Genomic DNA, 27,989 nt, shown 5'->3' with positions numbered 1-27,989 from the left:
TAACACATTTGCATATGCATCTGTTTCAGAATCCGCTTCAAAATGGCTGATTGTCATTTTCATGCTAGAAAAGCATTATGTCTCGCATGAGTGTAAATAATTATGTATTGTTTGTTTCAGGACTGCCTTGTTGATAGTTGGATTTTTAAGCGTTGTATCAAGTCAGTACGATGTAAGAAAGCATCTAAGAATAAATACAAAACAATTGAAAGGGAATTAATGGCCAATCCAAGCTGGCCTCCAATCAATACTTTCATTATGTCTTCTGATATGGAGATTAGCAGCGAGGACGTCACCGAACTGTTGCCAGATAGTAATTTAATCCAATAAAATGAATACATACAAATTCATTTATCATAGATACAGCGCACAAGTCATGTTGATTGACCAATCAATGAAGTTTTATTTATTATGTGTATATATGGATATATATTTGATTAGCTGAAAGTGCTTATCACATGTTCATAATCTACCAATCAGGGTCATTGTTACATTCATTTGTTTAGTATTTGAATGTAAGGGTAAATTTGATTGGACACTCATCATGTGAATCATGTGTATATTAATTAAGCTGATATAGTGCAATACATTTATCGTTCACCTATTTTTTTTTTTTTACATTATTTACATTTTAAGTGTAACACAGGTAGAAATTATATTTATTTTGACATTGACCACTGTTCGTTCTTGGCACAATTTTTGAAAATTACAGTGTTTAATATGATTAATATTGCTGATAATTTTTTTTTTTCGTTTTTGATTCTGATTCTGAAAAAAATATTTTGTATATTAAATATCTAATTTGCTACTTGGGAGTTGAGATCTCTTTTGAAGTGACCTTTAAATTAAATTTGTTTACATTTGAATCTACTTATCACTACCATCCTGCCAAACATAATGGATACACCCTAACTTACTAGCAATTCTATTTTGCTGCCCCCCTAAGATAATAAACATTACCGGTATGTGCTTCCACTAGGATACTATATTACCAGTCATATTACCGGTTATTTAGCCATAGACAAGTTTCTTAAGTTTTTGATAATCAAAAACATTTACAGTAGGGAACATTTTCTTAAGATAGGGAATCACAGTGACTTCTTTAAAATGTGATCATGCGTTTGCCATTATCCAATCATGCACATGTAGCGATAATTTTAGCGATTTACAGTAACTTTTCACTTAAACTGAAAACATTTCTTCCCAATGTTTGTTTGCCGTGTAACTTTTGACTTCAATCATGTAAGATAATTTGACTAATGATGTAATCTGTATTATGAATACATACCAGTATGGTCACAACAACAACAAATGTTGAAATTATTTCTTTCATATTATTTTGGCAAAAAATCAACAAATTGCATGTGCATAATAGAGCAAATACAATTACCAGACTGTTACCAAATTCACATGGTATGTAAACCGCATTAAATGTGCATATTTTTATGAACATGTTTGTTTCTTCATTGTAAAAAGTGTTGTGGAACTCAATGACGACTTTATTGTTTTGCATTTTTTTCTCTCAAACAGACGTAATATTTCTCCAAGACCGGCGCTGTGACTGAAAAAAGTAATTTGCAAAAATTGTTCGTGGATGCTAGGATGGTTACGATTTTAAACCCCCAAAAAATTTTCTTTTCTGAGGTGGTCCTCGAGTATAAGCTCACCCCCTAATTTTTGTTGATTAGTTGAATGTAAAATATAGGAAAAAAGGTATATTCGCTGGATTTTATTTTCACTGAAGCATCCTTCCAGCGAAAATAAATTCCACATGAAAATAAATTACTTTACAGTATCTCCTGGAAATGAACAGTAATAATTATTAGTACTTTTACATTTACAATGCTTGTAAGAAAATTGCCTCCTAAATTACAGAATTTGCTCTATTGGTAGCACATGCGTTCACATAAATTAAAAAAAGGTGTATTTATGGGCATATTTTAGTTAATCATGTATAAAATAAATTCAACTGTTTATATGCATGTAAAATGAAGCAAATCTGGTATAGATATTTAATAATTACGTGATAATCTTTCTTATAAAAGATAATGTGTAGTGTAATGTGTTTGAATATGAAATTGTATTTTTGTATTATATAATACTTGTATGGTTGATGCCCAAAGTAGCAACCATTTTAAATAAAAATCTGTGTGCAGTTTTATCTTAAAAACAAAAACTTGATGACCTCAAGCTGATTTGGAGCCCTTTCAAATAATATTGTTGCAAATGCCATGATATGTCTTATACTATATACATTGAAGTCTACAAACAAAATGTATATGTTAAACCGGGAGAGTTGTCACCTGTGCACGTGCGGGAATTGAGTTCCAAGCGGCGATAATGCGCACTAAAAACGTAAAGACTCATGGGTAGACGCGCTATGGCAATCTGCAGTTTGCGCAGGTGACGACTCCCCTGCTTTAAAACAATTTTAATTTACACGCATGTCAGGCTTATTTAAGGTTGATTTGTACAGTTTCACGAACATGGATGGATGAATTTGAAATGGAGAATCGTGTGAGAATAGTTTTACTGAATTCTGCCATATCTTTTCATATCAGTCCAGGACCCTCTTTTTTTTTAAAAAAAAACAATACAAATCCAGCCACATTGTTTCATTATCTTGTGTTTCTGAAAAAGACGAATATTTTCATAATTGAACAGGTCATGTTAACCCCAAATAATACTGGTTAATCTCTAAAATATGATAATATCCCCAATTTTTTTCCTCACATGACCTTGTTATAGCAATAATCTATTTACAATACATTAGAAAATTTCCAAACTTTCAAGAATCTGTATTAATCAACCATTAAAAAAACCACCATGCTACAAAGTGTGCCACAAATTTGATATAAACAATGTGTTTTACTTTCATTGTATATGTAGCATGGAACCCACACCTGTGATATGCCAGGATGGCATCAGCACTTAATTACGTTACACTGGTCACTAGCAAACATTTAAAATAGATGCACTTGTCAATGTAAATACGACTGATTTTTTTTAAATTAAGTATTCATATTAGAAATGGTTATGGGTAAATAAATAAAAGTGAAAACCTGAATTTGTCTTGTGTGATATCTGATGATTTCAGATTGAATTCTTTATTATGCCAGATGTTTATGCGAATAGAAAAAAAGTACATTTCAGTTTGGAGTTCAATGAAAGGGCGGCGGTCGTCGTCGTGTCGTGTCGTGTTCTGTTCGATAGGGGACTCATAGCAACGTATACAACGTGTGTAAAATACATTGTTTACATGAAATTCAAACACGCGCTGCGCTTCGACCACTGCGCTTTAAAGAATACATGAAGATGATAACATAGTACATTAGCTGTGTTTTATCTCCCATATATTAAGTATAGCATAATAAATTATTTTGGTAAACGTGTACATTGAACTTAAATCTTGTGATATTAAATAAATCTTTAAAAAACAAATTTAAAAAAAAGGATTAAAACCACATCGCTGCATCATTTTGAGCTCCGTTGTCGACTTTGTCGAGCGGAGCTTATCATATGAGTGATTGTCCGTCGTCCGTGTCAATGTTTTACTTTTTCGACTTCTTCTTGAAAACTACAAGCCTGAATGCTTTGATACTTGGTGCATATGTACCTTGGGTGGATCTCTCTTGGGTTTGTTCATTTCTTAATATCTTCAATTTTGGTGAATATTTTTGTCATTTTTGGTAAAAAGTGATATTTTCGACTTCTTGTTAAAAACCGCAAGTCCAATTGCTTTGATATTTCATATATAGGTACTACATGTGGACCTCTTTCAGATTTGTTAATTTCGTGGTGATATCTTCAATTATCTAATTTTGATGATTGTTTTTGTCATTTTCGATGAAAAGTGATATTTTTGAATTTTTGTTGAAAACAGCAAGTCCCATTGCTTTGATACTATACATATTGTTCATTTTCTAATGATGTCTTCTGTTTTTTAATTGAAATGTGCATTGCTAACAGCGGCGCTATCTCAGCCGACTGGCTGCTTGTTCTATTTTCACTGGGACGAAAAGCAAAATTCAGATCAAGAACAATCCAGTACCAGTATTTTTGTACCGCTTAGTTGGCGACAAATTACGTGTATACTGAGACAAAATACACATTCATTGGAAATGTCAGATTTATACAAACTATTGTTAACCATGGTGTTCTCCTAAGGCATCGATGTGCTACATTAAACAACAACTTTGTTTGGATCATTCCTTGACAAGTTATGCCTAATTTTATGTTACAACTTTTCAGTTTCACTAAACCCTAATCAGACTTGACCACGTTTGATTTGTATGGTCCGCTCTAACGATAGATCAACCATACAAGAATATACTAGAGTACTGTAAAGGGGATAATTATTCACTGGGTTTTAATTTAGCTTACTTCCCTGACTGGAAAAATGCGCTAAATTAAAACACAGTGAATATGTAAAATTTAGCATAGAACACATTATCTAAATGACGAAACCGTGAATTTAAAACCCACTGAATATGCCTGAAATGGTAAATCAGTGAAATTTAAACCCAGTGAAAATTAGTCATTTTACAGTATGCAAAAGAAAGAAAACAATTGTCACTCTTGCCCAAACATCATTTCCGCTTCCGGAACTCCATGAAACGAGATTGTGCCACTCCAAGCTCCGTATGTAACGATGAGTATTACAAACTTGTCAACAAATGCAAACAACATCTGGTTCTATCATATTTATCTGAACTACTCAGTATAATCATTCATTCACCACAACCCGATTTTCCCACAGTACGCAATGGATTATTTCAATACCGTATAACCACCACTGTCAATACCTTAACAGTGTGTTTTGTGATAAAGTTATAATCATGTCTTTGTTTAATAAAGATATGTTTCGTGTTTTATAACTTTGTGGTGTGCACGTACAACCATTTAGAGACATACTGACGTCTGGCTATTTTTAATAGTTACTTAGGACTACGATTACTGAATATTATTTCCTATATATCATATTTATCAGTTCGAGCAGTGTTTATTAGTTTATTAATTTATTAACTACTTTTACAATCGGAAACTAAATATTGGCTCACTGATAAATAAATGGATACGTTCTAAACATCGAAATGTTGCAAAATGTGTAAAAATAATTCATTACTAAGTACTTCAAACAAATACTGTTTGTTGTGAAGAAGAGTACAGATGACGTGTCAACCTTAATATTCCTGATATGCAACAGAGATACAATAATTTATGTTATTGTTGTTCGATACTGTTGATCAAATCAGGTTATAATTTATCGTGAACTAAAAATGTTGCGTTTGCATAATAGGCATGTGCAGTGATTGTTATTGTACGTACCAAAACAGCCAGCCAGTGCGCATGCGCATATATGTATATATATCAATATACATTCAATACTGGAAATTACATGTTGTCGTCTATCATGATAATGTCTCTTTAACTCGTCGAGTGCTATATTTTGCTTTCCAAAATGTTGGAACACCATTTTGCACATTTTTGTGTATTTTATTACAATACCCTTGTTCACTTCGAGATCCCGCGTTATGCGTTAAATCGAACGTAAACTTAGGATAAAAAAGATCATAGCTTCGTTTTGACATCAAAATTTCGCGTTGGATTTGATAAACGTGTAGCATTGTTTAAGTAATAATGTGCTATAAATATTTGATGGTAAATTTTGCTGAAGTAAGTGTGTGTCAACATAATATTCCCTTCTGGAAGCTTTGCATTTCGACATTGAACTTCAACTATAACAAAACAAATCATGTTCAAAATCAGATCATTCGATTTTTGTAGCGGAAGTTCGATCCGCGTCTATCACGCTTTATACGAGATCTCGTAATGAACGACAAATCATATATTAAACACTACTACTCACAGCATTTTCCTAAAAAAAATGCACTATGACGTAATTTGTAGAACAAATTGTCAACAATATTTATGTAGTACTATGTAAAACCCATGTACATCATACAAATTATGGATACAAATATTCATAAACCGCGTTTCAGTGTTTCATTTTAAATTATCTGATCTGACTCGGCAGGAAGTGTCTCCACCCAGTATAAATTAGAATAGCAACGTCACGAGGTCGTAAATTGTGCAGCGGCCGTTTATACGTAGTTCGGTTTAGGAATAATGCAAAACGTACATGGCCCTGTTGACTCCAGTGTATCGGCGGGACTTGTTAGTGGTGTTATAATCTCATAACATATTTAATTTGTTCATATATTCTTATACGCTTTTTAAAGGCTTCGAGATACTAGTATATCAGCTTTTAACAGATTAGGACACTCTCGTTAAACCTGTTTTTTTAATACTAAATGCTAGTACTACAGTGAATTAGAAAGATGAGAAACAAGGACAATATACTAGAGAAAAAAAAACTGTAGACATATTTAGAAACTAAACTTTTCTGTGATAATACGGTAAAAGGCAGAAAGTTGTACCTACGTTTATAAACATATTTATAACAATTTGTGAATGCTGGTCATCAGCTTTCACTTCCACTTTGGCTACGTCCATAACTTATCCAAAATGGAGGCTGATTGGATGATGCTGGGTCAACTAATTAATATTAATTAGAATTCGCAATGTTGCCAAATTGTTTCTGGATTGGTCAGTTTAAATGTTACCAGTTATTTTTGAATTATAAAAATGTATATTTCTATATAATCTAACGTTTAAATCCTCCCCAGCCGTATGTCTTTCATTGTAGGATATTTTAAACAAGCAGCACATTTCCCTGTGCTAAAAATCCCCTTGTCTGTTTTTTTTACACGTACTGCCTGAATAACGTTGCAATCATGTTCAGAGTATATAGTGAAATATATAGTGTGTTCAAGATACGTAGATTTATAAATTAGTAAAAAAACAATATATTATACCCTTACAAGAAATTGTTACAGTACGTGCTCCTGTGACAAGCATTGGACTACAAATAATGGTATGTCGTCGTGGTTGCCGCCAAATTTAGAAATATTAAAGGGGCACCTCACAACAAATTTACATACTAGATTGAAGTCACAAGGGAAAACAAAATATAGATTAAAGTGTGAACAACATAAACTATAGTAATCTCTGAAACTAGCAGGCTTCTTTTTAAATATTATGCTGCTTGTTTCCCCACTCTCATCTGTGAAACTGATCAAGTCCCTCAACACTGTGAACTGATAAACAAAAAAAACACTGCGTTTATAGATACGTTTATCTCCAGTTATTCAATTGAAAATCCAGCATTTCAAAACAAGATGTTAAACACGAGTAGAGCTAAAATTTGATTTTAGAAAACAATCATAGGTTACATAGATTGGCCTGACGTCAATCTTTTTTACCTCCATGCGTCAATGTTCCAGACGTTCTGTCGATCATAAAATCCGGGAAATTCGCGGCCCACGTGGACAACAATAAAACATACGTCGTTTGGTAAACGAGGATATAAACACCACCTTTGACGGCACCTTCCAACAACCAAGACCATTATGCAAGGCATGAGTGAACAAAACAAACAACGAGAAGGACAGCAATGATAGGTGTATGTTTTTCGGGGGTCGATTGATAAATCCAAAACACCATAAATCATCGTGATATTCCATTCCTGGGCGATACGACGCGTCGCTCATGGAAACGAATTGTCGCGCTTCCTTGTCAGTTTTACATTAATAACTATTTAATTCGCATGACCTTGTTGAGCGTGACAAACGTACCGTCCTTCCACACTAGCGCTATCACTTTATAATTTCATACAAAAATGTTTTAATTCTAATTAGCAAGATGAATGTGTTTTAGGTTATTTAGATCTCAGATGACACGAATGTGTCCAGGCTGGTAATAAATCGCATTGTTAAACACGTCTCGTTTGCTAATGTTTCACGCTATGACAATTGTTATGTAAACAATGGCCATGAACATACATTGTATTATTATTTTTGTCAAAACACGTTAGGACTGTAACCAACATTGTTTGTCTAATGATACTAAGAATACCTAATACATATATACCGTAAGTGGTGGACTAGGACCGACTCGACAAACACAACTTCGGATACAGGGGAGGGTCTGATTCATATACATGTACGGAAACAGTCAGTGCAACAAACAATTTACGTGCGTGCATATGCCGCGAGTATGATTACTCTCGAAATATAGTATGCTTTACGATGATATTGTGGGGATAAAAGCGGGCCATATATGGCAATCCACGCTTTCGCAATATAGCATGGCCGCACAAATACCATCAGAACAGACAAAATACGTGTATTTATATCTGTATAGACTTTATTCGCCATCGAGCATTACCTTTCATGATCTAGTACTTATTCATGTGTACTATTAATCACATTCTAAATTTGATATTTTGCAACGCCAGTGGTATCGTTGTGTACGTTGTTCCTTCGTAATGTTTGACCATACAAACGTTAAAATGGTGTGTGAACACACCTAGAGAGTATCATTGATGAGTACCGCATTCCGAGTTTTCTAATTATGAAAAGTTCAATTAACATTTCGTGATAGACACAATGATCATCAGATGAACCGTTCTGGTATTTTCTTTATGCTGCTATTAACGTGTGCGTGACAAAATTCTGTTTGCATCGGCGGAAATTCACTCACGTCTGGTACAGAATTTAATTGGTCTTCAAAATGAAAATGAATTTTGAAATTAACTAGTAATCCTGCCTTGGTTTACAGAGAAATGTTTGTTCTTCAGCAAAACATCATGCAAACATGGTGAACTGTATTATAATACACTATTAGGGTGATTCGAGAAGAGGGCGAGAAACTAGCGCATTATCGCGGTTAGTGATGAGATTTTTTTATTCTTTTAGTAAGAATCTAAATACTTCCCAATATACTACATGTATTCCAATAAATTGCACCCTCTAGTGACGGCGTTTATGTTTATGTTTCAATGGCGTCCGTGTCTCCCATTTACGTCATATAATCTCTTCGTCACTAGAGGGCGCGATTTATTGAAAAGGTGTGATTATTGACGAGATTTACGATTTTTCTCCGCTTAAATGACAACAATCAAATAAGAGAGTATCGAATCATTGGGATGGGAATTTTAATTCTCGCCAATAAATTTCGATTTCCGCCACTCGAGAACATCAGTCCACTCGCAGAATATAATTCACTTCTCATAAATGAATGGCGAAAAAAAATAATAACAAATATAGAGTCACATTCTGAACTGCGATAAAATTTCAGTTTCTCACTCGAGTCGAATGGTTTGAGTCTATCACAGCTAACTGCAAAGGTTATTTGCTTGCATATGTATAATATATCCAAACAAAATTATCAAAATATCAATAGTATATTACTGTGGACACCTCTTTTGAAATTTGGAACTAATAATACATATTTACAATCTCTTTGTAAAGATCAATGTTTTATTGACAACTAACCATCTTGTCCATATTTTACGGATAATAATTTCAATAATGGAGACAATGGATTTGATTCCATATACTTTTACAAATTTGGATTTTACATTATTACTGCGTCGTAAAGTGTGTTTTGTCTTTAATAGCATGTTAATTGTAAGTCTCGTATTACCATTAATGTATACATTGCGTTCAGACGAAAATTCAATGTAGAAATGAGACACACTAAAACAAAAAATATTGTTATGGAATGAGGGTGGGAAAATCTGATAAGCAAATTTGGGCTAACCAGGAACATTTACAAGTTTTACCTTTAACTAAATTGAGTCTTTGTTTTTTTTTATTGCGTAATAGCACCGTGACAGCTATGGTACTAGTATGTTTGTTGAAATGACTGATTAATAATTGTCACAAATTCCATATAATACTAACTTTTTATATTTATTTGTTTTATGTTTACTGTCATTTTAGTTTATTTTTGAATATTCAACAAATGCTGTCAGTGGGCTAGGAGTTAATAAATAACAAACACTCAACGCATTTTGCTTTGGGCTGTAATACACGCTCTGAGGTATTTTTCAAGTTTATCACATTCTTATGAATGCATTGACACTATCAATTCAACAGCGTTTAACATCCCAACAAATCCCTACAAGTCTAAATTCCAGTTCTACGTTAAAGCAAAGAAGACGAATATTATATTCTAAATGGAAGAAACAAAAGTATTCTGTTTTATTCTTTTCTATGATCTGCGTCAGATAACGAAAAGCAGTACTATACAAAAATGCACCCGCGTGATCTATAGCGTGTCGTCGCGTTCAGTCCTTGACCGTGTCATTTCTGTGTATATTTAACGACATTAATTTAAAGATATTGATTTTTTATGTTCTTTTTTTAAATGTGTATTTTATTTGCTGACTCAAACTTAAATACAGTCTGATTAAAATTGGTTGTGTTAGGTATTTTCATGAAGGATTGCTGTTAGTGAGGATAAGTGTCAAATGCTGTTCATTTCTACAAACAAATAACGTCAATATAATCGAATTGGAAGAGAATTTACTAAAATGCTCTGATTGAATTCGTCGGAAAAAATGAAAAGTGTTAAATATCATAGGTCTGATTATCTCATTGTGAAATTGGAGAGAAGACGATGGATTCTTGCGACATACCATTCCTAATGGTATATTAACATGTGTAATTATGTCGGTGTTTATCAATATTCTTAATTATACGTTTGTTATTTGATGCAAGTACTATTATATGGACATATATTTGTCTGCAATAAACTGAGTGGAATATTTTCAAATTTTGGAGCAAACAAATCGAAGAATAGTTAGCTATACAGTCAACGTTTTTCAAGTTGGTACAAGCTGTATGTTGTAGCGTAGGGAAAGATGAGCATACGATATCTCTGTCAAGTCAGCGCCTTTTTGGTACATCTTCAAATCAGGTCGTTGCGCAGCGCGTGTTCGAATTTCATGTAAATAAACAATGTATTTTACACGTGTTGTATACGTCGCTATGAGTCCCATATCGAACAGGACGCGGCACGACGACTGCCGCCATTTAATTGAACTTTAAAAATCGTTAAATCAAATTATATTATAATACGTTGCTGGGTTCAACTACAAATTACATCGCGTGAATCCAAGATGAGTCATATGGAATAATGAAATGATAATCACTTTTTATGCATCCACCCGAGTAACGCACTTTTGGAACCCGGTAGAACAAGACTTGGAGTTTGAGTTATATAGGGTGAAAATGTAAAAAATATTATTGTAGTTTAAGATTAATATCAAAAGTAAAGTTTGCTATTTAATTTATTAATTTGTTTTTTTAATTAAATTTAATTTATTCAATATATTCAATAGATCACCAGCCCAAATGTATACATCACACACACATTATATAACTAATGTTGAAGACAGAAAAAATATAGAAAAAAATGGTGCAATTATAGTTAGTGTGATTGCTTGGCACCGGGGCGTTTTTAGAGTCGCCGTAGAATAGACAAAACCCTATGCGTGATTCTTATTGCGGAGAATGTGCCCACACATAGAACAACCCTCATGTACCTAAATGCATAAAGAACACGTCGATACTATACAATTTGGAAGAGTGCAAAGCAATAAAAATAATGAAATCACGTTTTATCGTCGATTTACATCTGTTCAAACACTCCGTAAATCTTTGTAGTGACGGAGGAAGGTGTTGTAAATTGCAGAAGGTGTCCATTTCAATTACAAGGCCCTGTAATGAAAGATATCCGCATTTAAAGAGATATTGTAATCGCAAAGCAGATTGTACTGATCAGTTCTACGTGATTTATTAAGTATTGATGACGATAATAACATCGATGACCGTATGGAATGAAATATATAAACATAGCAGGGTATGGAAATAAAGCCATTGTACCACTGGATCTGAACCATTATCCATCTCTTCTATTCCCCCACTGAACTCATTCGGAATCTGAATCGATTCACTTATAAGGTAGGTGATATCTCGTCATTTGTATTACTAACAAATATTCGCTCTCATCGTATTTTTACTCGAATTTAAAAATAATTTGAACTAGACACTTTCTTTTTTGTTTTGTTTTTGTGTATGTGTGAATGTAATATGGTCATGTATGCACAGCTATAGGACCACCCCTCGAGACTGGTGCATTTTTTTTAACGAAAACATGAAACTTAAACTCCTCCTAGACATCGTAGTCGGGGTAATAGTTTTTTTGAAATGTCTCACTAAAGTGAATACAGCGCAAGGAAGTACAGCAAACATCCTGATATTTTATACTTATCCTTTATACTTTGCAGTTCGTACTTTTTTTTTTTTTATCTCAAATCAGTTTGAACCCAGAGGAGGAACAATTTTAAACTACTACAGTCGTCGCACCGCGTCACAATTCAATATGGGTCCCATATACAACGCGTGTGAACTAAATTGTTTGTTTACACGAAATTCGAACACGCGCTACGCGACGGATGTTGCGCTTTAATTTGCATAAATTACATGAAAACCGCATTGTTTTCTCACCTGAATGGCTGTCATGGGTTTCCATTTATTACCCTTGGCAATGACCTTCAGTTACATCATGGAGTTAATATATGAAACCATATACAAAATTTTTACAATTTTTCTTCATAAAAGGTTTTAACATTTTGATCATGACTATGCACATTCACTTAATAGAATCATATCGATGATATTGAATTGGTATTTTGTATTTATTCACCCACTACCCTGAATAGGCGACGATCTTAGATCCTGTGCCATCCCATTGTTAAGACAGTTAACGTCATCAATTCGGGAACTTCCTTATAACCACGTGACTCGTTTTGCCCAATTCCTTCTAGGTACACGTAAATGAGCAGCGGAGGTGGGAAAGAATGCGAGTACCCCTTACACTACTAGTCAGTGCTCTCACCGTTGCGTCGGTCGCCGGCCAAGCTCCGCTGCGTGGCTCTGATGTTCCCGACGATGTAGTGCCTGATCGATATATGGTGGTATTGAAAGCGGTGAGTATGCCTTGTGTGATGCACATACGTCCGGCGAGCAAAAGATTGCATGCCGTATTTTTTACTTATCCAATCCCAATTCACCGCCTAGATAATATGATAGTAATATCAATTTACGCAAACGTCAAACACACACACTACGGGAACATTCTTCATGAGCTTCCTAAAAAGTACAATTTTCTATGTTTTTTGGCCAGTTTAAATCATGTGCGTGTTTACGACACTTCCATCCAACAAACCTGAATCAAAGTGAGATATTACTAGCATCCTAGGTCAAGTTAGGGAAATGTAGCCTCCTTCTCATTGAAACTATAACTATGTCATGAATATTCTAATCAATTGTCCATATAAGGTAATATTGTTCATACATATCCACCGATTGGGGTGATATGTGGGTTGTTTGTATATAAGGTCATGAGTAAGGCGTCATTTGCATATTTGAGCTATTAGATTTGTTTTACTTGAAGTTGTCTTTATTTTACTAGGGAGAAACCACCGTGTCTTTGATCGATGTAGCTCACCGTGCAGTACGGTACGCTGAAAATAATGGCGGCTATATAAGCATTGATAAGCTGTTTGAAAACGTCTTTATGGGCTTCAGCGCTGACATGGACACCGCCCTCTTGGATGAGGTAAGCACAAACAAGTCACGTAATGACGCAAATGTAACACGTGGTAATCATGATTACTGTTACAGTAATATTTAGGTCGCTGTGCCCCAGCCAACCAGCCAGACTATCATCGGACACCGTAAAAAGGTATGGTTTACTACAATGCTTTGTCGCATCGCGCATGTGTTGTGTAATAGTTCTGCTTTCTAATTAACAGGTCAGAGGTTACACAGAGGTAGATTATGTTGAAAAGGATTCCAAAATTATAGGACATATCACACCGCCTCATTTGGATAGAATTGACCAGCAATTGCTACCGTTGGATGGAGCTACCTATGAGCCCCTTAGTAAGTTTCTTTCAAATTACTCGGGTGTACGTTATCTGGGCATATTTTTGCTGAACAAATGTGCTTTAAAGATTAGACCATATCGCTCTAATACGAGGCAACTGCGACAGAATTGTGCATGAAAAATGCTATTTGAACGGTGTTGAACTTGTGGTATTAAAACTTTGCGACGCTTTGTCGGGTTGGGCCACCGTAGAAAGCTGTATTATTTTTTATTTTTATTTTTTCAATTTAACTTTAAGTAAAATAATAATGTATACCACCACTTGTTGTGTATTGCAGATAATGGTGACGGAGTTGAGGTGTATATAATAGACAGTGGCATTATGGAGGATCATGAAGAATTCGTTGGAAGAGTCAAACTAGTGCCTGATCATAGTGAGAAATGTGACTTCATGCAGGTACGCGACAAACACTCATGTACGCGCAATTAGCAGGTGTGCTAGCGGAAGTACGGCAAATGCAATTAATTCGTCGATATTTACTGGGGTTCCAATTTTAAATCCTTCCTGAACAATACAAAACATGGGACCGTCAACAACTGTCCTAAGAGTTTTTGTTATTTGTCACGTGAGTATTATATAACAATAATTTTTGAGCACTTTTCTCCATCCATTTAGAAACTCTTCATCATAGTACAACGTTTCACACAGTTCTGCACAAAGTTGTCGGCGTTTGAGGCCGAAAATTGCTCTTGCTACCGCTTTTTTCGTTTTACCCAGATAGGAGGCCTAATTGGTACGAACTAAAATATCTATAACAATAGATTTTATTCCCATAAGCACCCAAAGTCAACTGTTGTCACCTTTTACAACATTTTAAAAATTTTCTTCGAGATTGTAGCCAATAGAAAATGACGTCCAATTGTTCCAAAATTTAAAAAATATATATAGATAAAAATTTGCACATTTTTGGCGCTAAACATTATCATTTCGTCCAGACGGTTAATTAAAGTTCACAGAAAAGCACACAACAATCTGACACATCCTGTTCTCAAACTCGGATTTCTGATTACAGGGCCAGGCAGCTTCCGATGCGGCGTTTTCGGTGTGTGGTAAACACGGAACGGCAATGGCAGGCATCGTTGGAGGAAACACTTACGGCGTGGCCAAGGGCGTCACGATGTGGGATGTGCGGGTTTTGACCGGCACGTGTGATGGTCGGACATATGATTACCTGAGCGATGTAATTCACGGTAAAGATTGGTCAAGAGCATGAAGCCATTCTCATGTTATTACTGGCTCATTCCCCAGATTTTTCTGATGATAATGAGGATAAATGATCAAGATTGGTTCATACTAACCACGTAATATCACGTTTCTGGTGACGTTTTATTGTTTTGTGCCATGATTGGTTGGAATTAATCATGTGATGCAACGTTCCTGGCGATATATTGTAACTTCTGTTGAATGTACACAACAGTAATCATTGAAGACATGTATAATAGTTCTTAGTAAAATTCCTGACATTTTTTGGAAAGTCTGTTTGCCACTCGGGCGAAGGCATCTTATATACGACGTTGAATCAAAAGATTAAGGGGCGGTAGTCGTCGCGCCACGCATGCGCGAGATATATGGGTCTCATATCAACAAAGATGGAGACTTTGACTGTTGCGCAGATCAACGAGTACAAACTGATACGTTACCAAGCTGTAATTAGGTATTTTTTTAGGTGATTTGGGAGGTATCTAAGGTCAACCCCGTGTTTCCCATTAAAAGAGCGTATTGGATTGTGGGGGAAATCAATGTTTATGAACACAAATGTCGCACATGCGCAGCGCGACGACCACCGCCCTTTAATTCATTATTCCAGAATACGAGAGTGGAACGACGGCGCAGAGTATTTCATGATGAAAATAAATTAAATGAAACGCTGTTCACTGAAACGACAAACTGATACATATTTTTACGTCACGTAGGTATGGATATGGTACTATTCAGCGGTGGCGCCAAACCGGCGGTTGTACTGATAGCAAGCGGAACTCAGAATGAATATGTATCCGTGTCGTATAACACCGCTACAAACCGCCTCTACGACCAGGGCTACGTTGTTGTGGGTGCCGCTGGTAATGCTCGCCGGGACGCGTGTAATTTCCTGGCTGGTGGCTCAGATCACGTGAGTATCAGGGGGAAAATCTCTCTCTCTGGGTTCTCCACACGTGTCAGGGGGGAAACTCGTCTCGTCTCTATATCTCGTCCCCTTGAGGTACGGGATCGGGAAAGTCACTTTAACTTTACAGTCAAATAAGACACACACAACGAAATACGTTTCAGCTCTCGTCTTAGTCGGTCAATCGAGCACTCTATCAGACACAGCGCCCTGGGGAAAAAGTCCCCAAGACTCTCTTAAGGCTGACCCAAGACTAGCCCAAGACTGGACTGCGTCAAGGCTCGCCCCAAGACTCTCTCGGACTCGACTCGACTGCCCAGGACTGCACCCTCGACTGCCCAGGACTGCACTCGACTCTCTAGGACTGCGTCTGTCGTGGAGTACTCTTCAAGACCAACTCAAACTCTCTTTATTCATTTTCAAAACTCTAACCAATTACAAAGCAGTAAAAAGACTCTAAGGCGTAACCTTCAATCATAAAGCCAATCACACTAAGTACTGAATACGTCATATCTTTTGATTAATCGTTCACTACATTAATAACTACGGATATCAGAATAGCGACGGTATCTTGTAATTAGTTCCAAATCACTGAGCCAAGTTCCGTCCAAAACTTCAAATAGGCCTACACGATGACAGACATAACACAGCAATTCGCTAATAATCAGCTAATTAAGTCGACCAACAGATACGCAAAAACAAATTCATGACACATCCCTTCACCCAAACTGAGATATGCCTCTCGGCATTACACGTTCATAAATCAAAGATACCGTCCTCCACTCATCGTCATACGGGTTAAATACAATACTACTAATAAAAGGAATAAATCAAAAGAGTAAAACACTAATTAAGTACAATGATTATAAAGTCTAAATACAAAGGTTATAAAGTCACAAATATCAACGGTTATAAATCAAAAACAAGGGAAAGGCTACCAAACGACTCACTTTTCTCAAAACGGTTGGCTGAGATAACCCGTCGCTTCACTTTCTCCGTTACTAAGGTTACAAACTCTATATCAAAAGGTCAAAAAAAAAACTAAGGCTTGGCGGTGTAACCAAGCGATCAGCCAATCGCTGCAGTCGACAGCATGATCACGTGATTACCAGGAATGCGTCTCTCGGTTAAAGCATTGCAAAGCGGTAACTAATAAACAATGAATAAAAAGCTATTAATCAAACTCCTGACATATACGCTTATAAACTTCAACTGAACTCACAATTCGTTAATCTAAACAAAAGTCATACGGCGTGGAAACAGAATGCAAAGACAATGTCGCTTTCATAACACATTACTCCTCTGGCAAAAAAGACGGGAAAGGCTAAAACGATAGAAACTACTAAGTCACATATAAACCTGTCAATCATGAACAAAAGCTTGCGATATCAAACAATACGTATATAAGCGCACCAAACTCTCATCCCAAAAAGACATTAAAAAACGTTACAAAGGCGCTCTCAACTCAAAAAGCGTCAGAAGTATTCCGGAAACAACTTGAACACATAAACAAAAACAACTCTTAAAACGTCGATATCTCTGTACTCGACAAATCTCAAAACTCTTAAAAAAAACACGTGGGGGCATCACTCTCCCCATCATAATACGTACTCATAAACTCATTAAAACACCATAAAACATCACAAAACTCAAAACACTGTGTTGCAAATACTTGTCCACTGAGGCGCGCTTAAATCGTTATAAAGGACCTCGAACGTCACCAAATATCATTTCAAAACAAAGATCTGGGCGCTTACATACATACAATTCGACATCACAAAAAAAAAACGGTAAGAAAAAAGATAGAAAAAGCAAACAATACATTACATTACTGAGCAATAGGGTTAGGGTTCTGGAAAAGAGTTCAACGTCCTTGAGTTACAAAGTGTCAGTTACAGTGTCCAGCGAGCAGTTCTCTAAGCAAATAGCTAAAGTCAAAGTCTATAAGCGTCTCTTCTCTCGTCGCGTTAGTCCGGGGTCGTTCTTTCATCTTATTGTCTTTAATGTCGCTCAATTCTTAATTATACAGTCCTATCCGGTACTCATCCTTCATAAGGGGTTCAGAGGTCTTCATCTCTTCAGCGTCGTTCATCGGTGCCATACTGTTAACGGTGTTAGTCGTCAAGCGCGGTTTCGTCTCTGCCATCGAGCCAGTTAGTTCGGTTCGCAAGAAAGACACACCTTCGCCATTCACTTCTCTTCACAGGATGTCAATGTGTGTTAAACACCTGCCCGGGTTCATCCAAAACGTATCAGGGGTAAATCTTCTTCTCTCGGGGTTCTCCACACTTGTCAGGGGGGAAACTCGTCTCGTCTCTATATCTCGTCCCCTTGAGGTACGGGATCGGGAAAGTCACTTTAACTTTACAGTCAAATAAGACACACACAACGAAATACGTTTCAGCTCTCGTCTTAGTCGGTCAATCGAGCACTCTATCAGACACAGCGCCCTGGGGAAAAAGTCCCCAAGACTCTCTTAAGGCTGACCCAAGACTAGCCCAAGACTGGACTGCGTCAAGGCTCGCCCCAAGACTCTCTCGGACTCGACTCGACTGCCCAGGACTGCACCCTCGACTGCCCAGGACTGCACTCGACTCTCTAGGACTGCGTCTGTCGTGGAGTACTCTTCAAGACCAACTCAAACTCTCTTTATTCATTTTCAAAACTCTAACCAATTACAAAGCAGTAAAAAGACTCTAAGGCGTAACCTTCAATCATAAAGCCAATCACACTAAGTACTGAATACGTCATATCTTTTGATTAATCGTTCACTACATTAATAACTACGGATATCAGAATAGCGACGGTATCTTGTAATTAGTTCCAAATCACTGAGCCAAGTTCCGTCCAAAACTTCAAATAGGCCTACACGATGACAGACATAACACAGCAATTCGCTAATAATCAGCTAATTAAGTCGACCAACAGATACGCAAAAACAAATTCATGACATGAGTCTCAAATGGCGTGTATGATTGTGACAAAGTTCACTTTCATTTGTTGACACATTTGCATATCTAGCATAAATTTGGTTTTAGGCCGTCTATACTACTACATACAATACTTCGGAGTGGCGAAGAACGATCGAATTTTAATGTACAAAGTCGATAATTTGGCTAATACGCAACAGTGAAGAACAAACTGAGGGAACTATATTTTGCAGAAGAATGGGCCAAATATCAAACAAACAAATACTTTCCACTAAATACTATTTTTTTTGTATAAGTTTATTTTATTTCTCAGAAAAAATCTGTCCCTGGGTTTAAGGTGGCTTTTTATTACTCAATTTCTAACCGTTACTGGGTCCAGTAAGACCTAGTGGTATGTATAGGAATTGCAAAACCGTCCACCCGTTTGTCGATGCGCATGTGCGTGTATATACTAATGTATGGTACATATCAACCAATCGATTAATTATCGTATTGTGATAATTACAGGTTTTTACTGTTGGTCAATCAATACATCCACCGTTGGCGCCCATGGATATGGCCCTTGATGGCAACTACGGCGCATGCGTAGATATATTTGCCCCTGGTTACTCAGTACAAACCGCGGGGACGGAAACTACCACAATCACTCAGACAGTAACGGGAACGTCCGCGTCTGCAGCAGTTGTTGCCGGTAAGTCCACCAACGATGATTTTGCGAGGGGGGTCCGGATGAGAGAATAGCTTAACCTGTCCATTGGATTTGCATTTTTATCCCCCAGATTAGTAACACATCACTTCCGGAACAAGCTGAAAACATAAATCTGTTGACAGCTAAAATAAAGTTATTGTTCTTCGCTCACTTTCGCGCATTTTATTTTGAGGGTCTGTACTTGTGGGTCTTATCCTTTAAATATATCTACAATGTGACTGACTTTCAAAGACAAACATTTCATTCAAACTCTGTGTCTATTTTCACAAATATAACTTAATTCAGGAGGCCCGCTTTGACTCCTTTCCGCACCAAATTCTCATCTTTCGGTTAGTAGATATACTCGCATATTTGAAAAGTAGAAATCTGTTATAGGATGGATGTGTATCACGTGACACACGTTCGAATTTTGAGTAAACAAACGAAAAGTAGATCTCATTGGACCCATATTGAACACGACAATTCGCGACGACCACCGCACATTAGAGCGTGCTCATACACATGTACTGAAAATATACAGTATCAAACAACAATACTAAAAATTATCGTCCATTTTGCATCTCTAATCTACATTATTTTGACGTCACAAAGACATTTTGTCTCTAGACGGCGCGGCATACCAGACAAGTCGCATTGTACATCCAAATTCCACCAATGCGTGAATTAATACTTAAGCATATTTCTTACTTAGGTGCTGCTGCAGTTATGCTTGTACACGATGTGACAAACCAGACGCCAGATTACGTAATGGAATCTATCAGAAACAGGGCAACTACAGATGTGTTCACCTTCATGTTTTCCCCGAGCCATGGCTCGCCAGATAAGCTGGTCTGGGTAGGAGATGACACCGCTGGTGCCAAGTAGTTACGTCCATGCCATGCTAAAAGTGACGTCATGCCTGCTGCGTGTGAAATAGAAAACTCGTGAGGGTTAACTCTTGAACCGTGGAGAGGATATACAATATCATATCTTCATATTGACTGGAGGGGACAATGTGGAGATGACTTGTGACGTCATATCATGGCCCAAATATGGACATCGGTTATATGCGTAAGATCTGAAACATCGTCTGTGTTTAGATGCGATTGGGGGGTGGGCGTTATGGAGAGAGGGGGTACCGTGACAGTTTGCTTTAATCTCTGATTTAATTAATAAATTTGAAGAAATCCTACAATTGTTTGGAACGTCAGTCTGGTTATTTTATTATGGATACCCACTTTACACACAATCATAAATAAATAAACTCATGAATATTCATATACACTTAAACTGAAATTATACCGTTATCGTAATCATGTCAGGTTCAGTCAATGGAGGTGTTAATCGAAAGAGCGCTGTTCAAGGAAGATTTGTGAGAACAGGGGAAATATTTTCTGAAGTCAGAAAAAATTGTGTTTAATTTCTTGGAGTAAAGATTTTTTTTTAGATTTGTTAGGGTAGGGGCGTGATACGGAGTATCTTTCCAGATTATTTGAGAACACGTGATTTGTCCATTCAGTTCATCCTCTACAGCTTAATCATGTTCTGCACATGGAGAGGGGAATGAACGGATAAAAAACCGTGGAAAAGAAGATGATAGTTAAACGAAATTGTGTAGTGTATATTTATGCATTTAAACTACGAGAATCTTATAAAAAATCTGGACAGAGGGGAAAATTCACTGAAAGATTTGGAGAGCAGGGACAAATTTTGCGAATAGTGTAGGAGGAGATCAGACATCTCAGCAGATGTGCAGAGTGTGCAAAAACAAGTCTGAATGGAAGATGAGAAATTCTCCCACTGAGGAGCAGGCTCTGGTCAGCTTTCAATCCCCCCTTTCTCTAGCCTAAATTAGTCAGACCAAATTTCCAGACCTGCGAAATTTCTTTCATTGTGAAAAGAAAATTTGTTAAGATACATGTCAATTCTCTGGATAAAACGCACATACATTGCTGGTACATATGTTTGGCTGACGAACATCGTCAGAAAGCACTTGTTGGTAGATGTGTATCACTAATTTTTTTAGTGATTCATTATTATATCGTCACATTATGCATTATTTGAAAATGGCGATATTGCCAGACGTATCATGTGACGCATGATTTTGTGTGCCCCTTGCCGATGAACTAGTCGCAACCAGGCTTGGACGCAACAGTTATTCAGTTCGACATTTTGTCGCTAGGTCTTCGAAAGTGACGTCAGTTTGTGGGCACGTAAATCTAACACGGGGAATTATTTGGCATCAACTTGCAAACTGAGCCCTTTAAAAATGGGCAGCAAAATTAAATTACAATAAACCATTAGAGAATTTGGAAATACACTAAATGTAAACGTGACTTGGCTATTTTTGGTAAAATTCACGTTGTCAAAAAGTTTATACCTGTCTTTAAGTTCGTTTTCTAGATGTGAATGACTAGTGTTCCAAAGGATATTTCAAATATGACTAATAAGAAAATATATTTTATTTTATCTGTTATGGTAGAGATAAAACATTGATATATTCAATATGGCGGTCTTAACGCGTCTGATACTAGTATTATAACTTTACATAAGTTTTCGCGCATCTGCTGGATTCAAAGATATTTGAATACATCAGTTAATTACCCCTGGAAATAGTTTTCCAAATAAAAGGTTACAGACATCTCGAATTTTCAAGGTGAATGCAAAGCATTCCACTGGGGAGGAAGGAATGGGCAACGGGTTGGAGGGGGTGGGTGAAAAAATTGTTTTTCATCTGTAATATGTTGATACAGCTCTGTTGCCCAGTAATCTTAGCTTTTTATCGATTGATTTTAAAAATCTCAATCTAAAATCTACCATGAAGGATATACTGTGGAATAATAAAAATGCAAGTCTCTTTTTTCTCAGGATCTTTATAATAAATAAGTATGTTCCATTACAGTAACTGATATCTTAGGAAATAACACACATAGAGATGATGAATTGCTGTCCAAAATTTACTATCTATCACCAATCCAGAGTTTTAAATTAACATGCTTATCCTGATTATAGAAAAAAAAAACTATTGTCACAGTGTAAGGCTTCCTTATTGCAATTGGGGGGGGGCACCCACGGAACACTATTCGAAGGAGTCAGGAAAGGAAATTCGCGCACACAATCAATTCAAACAGTTGGGAGAGCTGAAAATTACGTAATTATCAAGCATGGATTTAAATCCCAAGCCAGGCCCACGCTTATGTATATACCAAGTTCCATTGAAATTAGAGAAAAATCAATAGAATATCCATTAACCCATCTACCCTTGCATATAGACACATTGTCGCGATACAGACAGCGTAACCATTGAATTGTGCTCTTTGTATCATGAGAGTAATATTGCAAAGTGGTAAATTCGGTATGTGTTATGTTTGCAATATGGCCCGGAAGTCGTGCGTTCTTGAAATGAGCATGGCTATTTGATTGGTTGAATTATCAATGAGTCGAGCATATCAATCAATATGTAGAGTTTTAAATGGGTGAAGACGCCAATATGGTTATGACTGGTGAAATAATTAAGCGAGTAGGTGATTTTACTGAAATACACCATGCTTCAGGCAAAGTTTACTTCAAAGAAAGTTGATGTCCGCCTGTGCAGAAAAGTACAAAAAGATATTCCTGGGATTGGGGGACTCACCTTGATTTTGGGTGGGAATGCTCATCAGCCAGTTGAAAACTGGACACAAAAAGATCGACGTTGGGGGCGCTTTGACTAAAGATTTTGCAGTTTCTTTTTTTTTGTCCCTTTCCCCAAAAAACAAAATACCTTTTTTTCTTTTATAATTTGAAAAAATATGCTGGTCAGGAGTTATTTTTTGATGGGGGTTGTATTATTTGACAGCCACAAATTGTCATCAACCGAGGGCGCTATACAGTGGTGAGTTTAGGAGGTAGCAAATTCACTAAAATAGTTTGTGATAACATGAAAACAAATTTCTCTCCAGTGTATAGTTCACAACTCATTAAATCATCCATATTCATCACATATAAAAGTGGATCACAGTAACAATCACCAACAGTTTTCTGGTAATCAAGAAATTTACATTTATTCAAATATGAAAATAAAAAATACTCAGTAAAGCAAGAATATGGTAATTAGAAGCAATTCAAGGTTTGACACTGAAAACTGTACAATTCTAAATTGGAAGTAAACAGACTTGTTATATAGTTGAGTAAAAATCAAGTTTGAGAAACAACCTCATCCCCTCTCAGTTACCCCCATATTTAAGCTGATATTTATTCACCAATGTTCAATTGCACTAGTGAGATCCACTTAATACTTTCAAGTCTTTAAAATAATACTTTAATACTTTAAAAAGACATCAACTAGTGAACTTAGCAAACCATCTGCTGACTTCATCTTTTCCTCAAAAGGTGATGTGTTTAGAGCAATACAGTATCTGGTACAAAGGTCAGACCACATCCTCGTTTTTTTTTGTGGAACCAGGCTTTTGATTCAAATACAAACAAAGAATTCAAACAATTGAAAGAAATTCCTCAAACGGGCACCATGGAAATAATAATGTTATAGTATTCTGAATTGAAATCTGCTTTCTGCATTCACAGGATTCAATACACTTCTAAGGGTTTGAAATGTGCAATGATTTTAAGAATACAAGTTTGACATTGCGATAAATCACAGTACAAGCAATATGGGTTTAAAAACCAACGAGTTAACATTGACCATTCTTGGAAATTACAATCAATTTAAATCTAGAACAAAAGTATTTTATAAAAGTATTAAAGTAGAGTTGCAAAGATCACTCAGTTACTGCATAGAAAGAGGTTTACGTTTTCTGACTACATTTTCAAATGACTCAGATTCCTTCGAGCCACAACTCGTCAAAGTTATTACAAAACATCTTAGTTAATTTTGACTTTATGGTTCAAAGTAAACAAGTAATAAACTAAAAGCTGATTGCAATCCATTTCAAAATGCTGAGTATCGAGAGCTAAATTTTGAAATGAAATGTTTATCTACAAATTTGGCCTTTTCAAGACCTTTGCAGGGACCAAGAATGGCGTAACTGACAGAGGCAAAAATTAGACCCACACAAAACCATTTTCTTTCATGCTATTATACAGCTTTTCCAATTCAGGTGAAAAGGGAGGGTAGGCATAAAGTGTACTATTATAAAACAGGTTAGTTTGACATGCCCCTAACAACTAACATGAAATCTGAAGGTTCTGATCATGAACATCTAAATATTATACAAGTTTACAAATTTACATAAACATTCATAAAACATGTTACCAAAGCATGCATGCGTCAATTGACCTCGAACAGAATTCAAGACACTTCAGTTGCCATGCTACATAGACATGTGCAGCAAGACAATAACCATTCAGACATGGTAAATACCAATTGGGAATTTTGCATAGAGTTGTAGGACGGCATAACACATGTATTAAGTATGACAGGGTTATAACATTTGAATCAACAATAGGTTAAGTACGTACTTTGTAGTGGTGAACCACTTGGGTTAAGTCTTCTGTTACTAACAATCATATTTATAAACATGTCAATACAAGGACACATTTAAATCAATCATCCAATCAAAGTCATTCAAGGTGATTAAATAATTATCCAGGTGACCCTCAAGTGACTCCCCTCCCCCATGCAAACTTAGTGATAGTTGCACATAAAACTGTTACTGGGTTACAATTAGACCTATAAAAATACAGTAGTCCAAAGTAACATAAATTTAAGTAAAGATCTAAAAAAAATTAAGATCATATTTAGATCTGACACTATATACATAGACATTCCTCCAATGGATACGTACAAATACCGGTGTTCGGTCTATTAGTAGTGAGTGTATTATAACATAAAATTACAGTAAAAATAAGACGTATATGTGATACAAGAAATTCACGTTTTTATTTGAGTGTGCCTCAGAGTTCAATAGTCGTCGGAATAGTGGCAGCGCGACGTTTTGTCATAAAATCTTCCTACTGTCATCCGTCGGCGAAAAAACGTAGAAAAGGGGAAGAATGTTTGTAACAGGTGCGCAACTATCAAACAAAACTGCGAAGGGCGAATGAATGGGCAGACGATTCCATTTCGTTTGTGTTTCGTTCAGTGGTGGTACAGGATAATAACGGCCTTGTTGAATCGTGTCTGTTCATGTTTACCGATTGCAAATGTCAGAACATTTTATGTATCCCCTGTCATTATAGCAATGAATTCATCTTCGTTTATTTCGCCATCGCCATCCCTGTCAAACTCGTCGATCATTGCCCGTAGTTCCTCGTCTGTCATATTTTCCCCTAATTCTCGGGCAACCCGCCGCAGATTCCGCAGACTAATTTTGCCAGAGTCGTCGTCGTCAAACAAACGGAACGCTTTGATGATTTCGTCCTGTGGGTCGCGTTCCAGCATCCAATCTGTCATAACCTCGTTGAAATCTTCAAACGATATCTTTCCCGATGATTCTCTGTCGTAGTCTCGCAGTACTTTAAGAACATCGGCTTTTTTAACATCGAACCCCAGGGCTCTCATGGCCACCTTCAATTCGTGATAATCAATGGCCCGGTCTTTGTCAGTGTCAAACAGATCAAACGCCTCTTTGATTTCTTGTTTCTGTTCTTCTGTCAGATCACGGCGTTTCCTACGTTTCGGCCTATCAATGGCAAATTCTGATCGAAGCGACAAGCTCATCTTGATGTATAAACTTACTCCTTTCGCGACAAAATAAAGAATAACGCCTGCACTGTTCAACAGTTGAGGTCTGTTCGAAATTCAAAATGGCGGTTATTAAAATAACCTAGTACCACCTAGCACGGTAAATATTTTTAATAAGGTGTTTAATTTTATATTGGAATGCACCGCATATGGTCACGTACTTGATTTACTTTTAAATAAAACACCTTATTGTGATATTAATTTTATTAAATATAAACGATATAAACTTCAAGAAGGCAGTGTACGTAAATCTTAATTTTAACAATCACAACTAACTTAAGGGATCCGATAAACATGTTGTAATTTGCTTCCGTCGTCGAATGCAAGATGTTGGTGACCTCTGCGGCAGAATCTGCCAGATCAGCTCGCAACGTTAGTTTGGTTAGTTTTAGTCTTGGCCTTGGAGTTCTAATAATCTCTCTGCTCGGCGAGCGTTGCTTGGGCGTTATAAATGCTCTAGATCTTCAATATGCAGTCATTGCAAGTGTGTGTTACTTGGCAGTCGTGTTGGTTCTGCTAATGTTTATGTTTAGAGGCCCTTCTTTCCAGGTAAGTGTCCCCAGTATGCTGATATCATATTATTTTCAGTGCCATGTTTTAGAGCAATACTTTAATTAATTTTTTGACTTAATTGTTTCTACGATTGATATTCCGACAATGTTGAACCATCTTAATGACAGTCAAACATCTGAATTTAATTTAATTTAATATAATATAATTTAATATAATTTAATTTAATTTAATTTAATTTAATTTATTCGACTCAATGGAAGGAATTGCCAGATATTTGCTCAATTGAGGTAGATAGTATACCTGTGTCACACACCAAACTGTCAAGATGCAACACCAACCCCAACACCAGTGCCTTGTACACGTTCTTATTTTGAGGTTTGGAGTCTGTATCGCTTCCTATGCCAAGGATGGGTGGGTGGGATGGGTGGGATATATGAAGGATTTATTAGATATGCATATGCATACTTAGCTTAGATATCCTCCTAAAGTGATGTGCGATACTATCAATACAACAGACCCATTCGCTTAATTTTTATATATATTTATAAAAACTTCATTTGGCCAATAGAATAACATTGAAACATTTCCCAATGATGTCATTATGCACTGCGATCATTGATTGGCTGGTTGAATTTTACTGCCATTGAAATTTATAAGTATTTATAAAAAAGGAAGGAATAGATGTGTAAGTGTTGATAGTACATGGATATCTATGATGATATGTGATCCATATATATCATAGTTTTTTTTAGATAAGTATATGCAACTTAGATACCTATATGCGATGAAGATCCATGTATTTTTGGTCTGTGATGTTCACAGAACTCTAGGAAGTTATGAACACAAAATTAGCAAGGTTATCAAGTACAAAAGAATGCAAGCAACAACTGCAGACCATAAACGGTGCTCAGATGAACACTAACCATTTTGCTTCACACTCACTCATTCAAATTACTAATACATTGTAGGTACGCTTGAATTTTGTGATTATCTTGCAATTCTCATGGCTTCAAATGAGATTGCCACTTTGTATCACATCAGTTGCATACCTTTATCTTTTAATTTCTTGACTGTACATATAATCATACTTTTATGTATTTGTTTTCAGATTGCAATTAGAGCATGTTTTTTAGGTGTTGTATTCGCCTTAGGAGTCATCGTCACTTTGCTGGCTGTTTCAAATTGGACTGTGTTTGGATGGTACCTGT

General features: G+C 36.3%; 3 protein-coding genes across 4 annotated transcripts in view; 2 read left to right on the top strand and 1 right to left on the bottom strand.

Annotated features, from left to right (window-relative positions):
• LOC102810019 (polyamine-transporting ATPase 13A3-like) overlaps positions 1–3,067 on the top strand; it is a 52,864-nt gene extending 49,797 nt beyond the window's left edge. For both annotated transcript variants that reach the window (XM_085508685.1, XM_006819555.3), the window contains exon 30: positions 121–3,067. In XM_085508685.1, coding sequence (XP_085364811.1) covers positions 121–330 — 210 coding nt within the window. In that variant the 3' untranslated portion in view covers positions 331–3,067. The remainder of the gene's footprint in view (positions 1–120) is intronic.
• Positions 3,068–11,789: 8,722 nt separating this feature from the next.
• On the top strand, positions 11,790–20,781 carry LOC100367129 (uncharacterized). The gene is made up of 9 exons (XM_002737208.3): positions 11,790–11,873; positions 12,740–12,901; positions 13,387–13,533; positions 13,730–13,859; positions 14,142–14,260; positions 14,877–15,054; positions 15,778–15,974; positions 19,406–19,589; positions 20,299–20,781. Exons 2-9 carry the CDS (start codon positions 12,773–12,775, stop codon positions 20,469–20,471), a joined length of 1,257 nt encoding a protein of 418 aa, XP_002737254.1. The 5' UTR covers positions 11,790–11,873; positions 12,740–12,772; the 3' UTR covers positions 20,472–20,781.
• Positions 20,782–23,602: 2,821 nt separating this feature from the next.
• LOC100313573 (centrin 3-like protein) lies at positions 23,603–26,331 on the bottom strand. Its single transcript, NM_001168042.1, is given in 1 exon segment — positions 23,603–26,331. A coding segment is annotated over 1 exon segment (504 nt). The 5' UTR covers positions 26,245–26,331; the 3' UTR covers positions 23,603–25,740.
• Positions 26,332–27,989: the final 1,658 nt, after the last annotated feature.

This window comes from Saccoglossus kowalevskii, chromosome 15 (assembly GCF_978046115.1).
Source record: "Saccoglossus kowalevskii chromosome 15, keSacKowa6.1, whole genome shotgun sequence".
Classification (NCBI taxonomy): Eukaryota; Metazoa; Hemichordata; class Enteropneusta; family Harrimaniidae; genus Saccoglossus; species Saccoglossus kowalevskii.
The sequence above is the reverse complement of the archived record's forward strand: the minus strand, read 5'-3'. Positions and strand labels throughout refer to the sequence as shown.

What these genes read in the sequence shown, in the direction of transcription:
- LOC100367129 (XM_002737208.3), top strand. Translation starts at nt 12,773, where the DNA reads ATGCGAGTACCCCTTACACTACTAGTCAGTGCTCTCACCGTTGCGTCG. An exon ending in ACACCGCCCTCTTGGATGAG is followed by an intron (nt 13,534 to 13,729) that starts GTAAGCACAAAC and finishes TCTAATTAACAG; the next exon opens with GTCAGAGGTTACACAGAGGT. An exon ending in AGAAATGTGACTTCATGCAG is followed by an intron (nt 14,261 to 14,876) that starts GTACGCGACAAA and finishes TTCTGATTACAG; the next exon opens with GGCCAGGCAGCTTCCGATGC.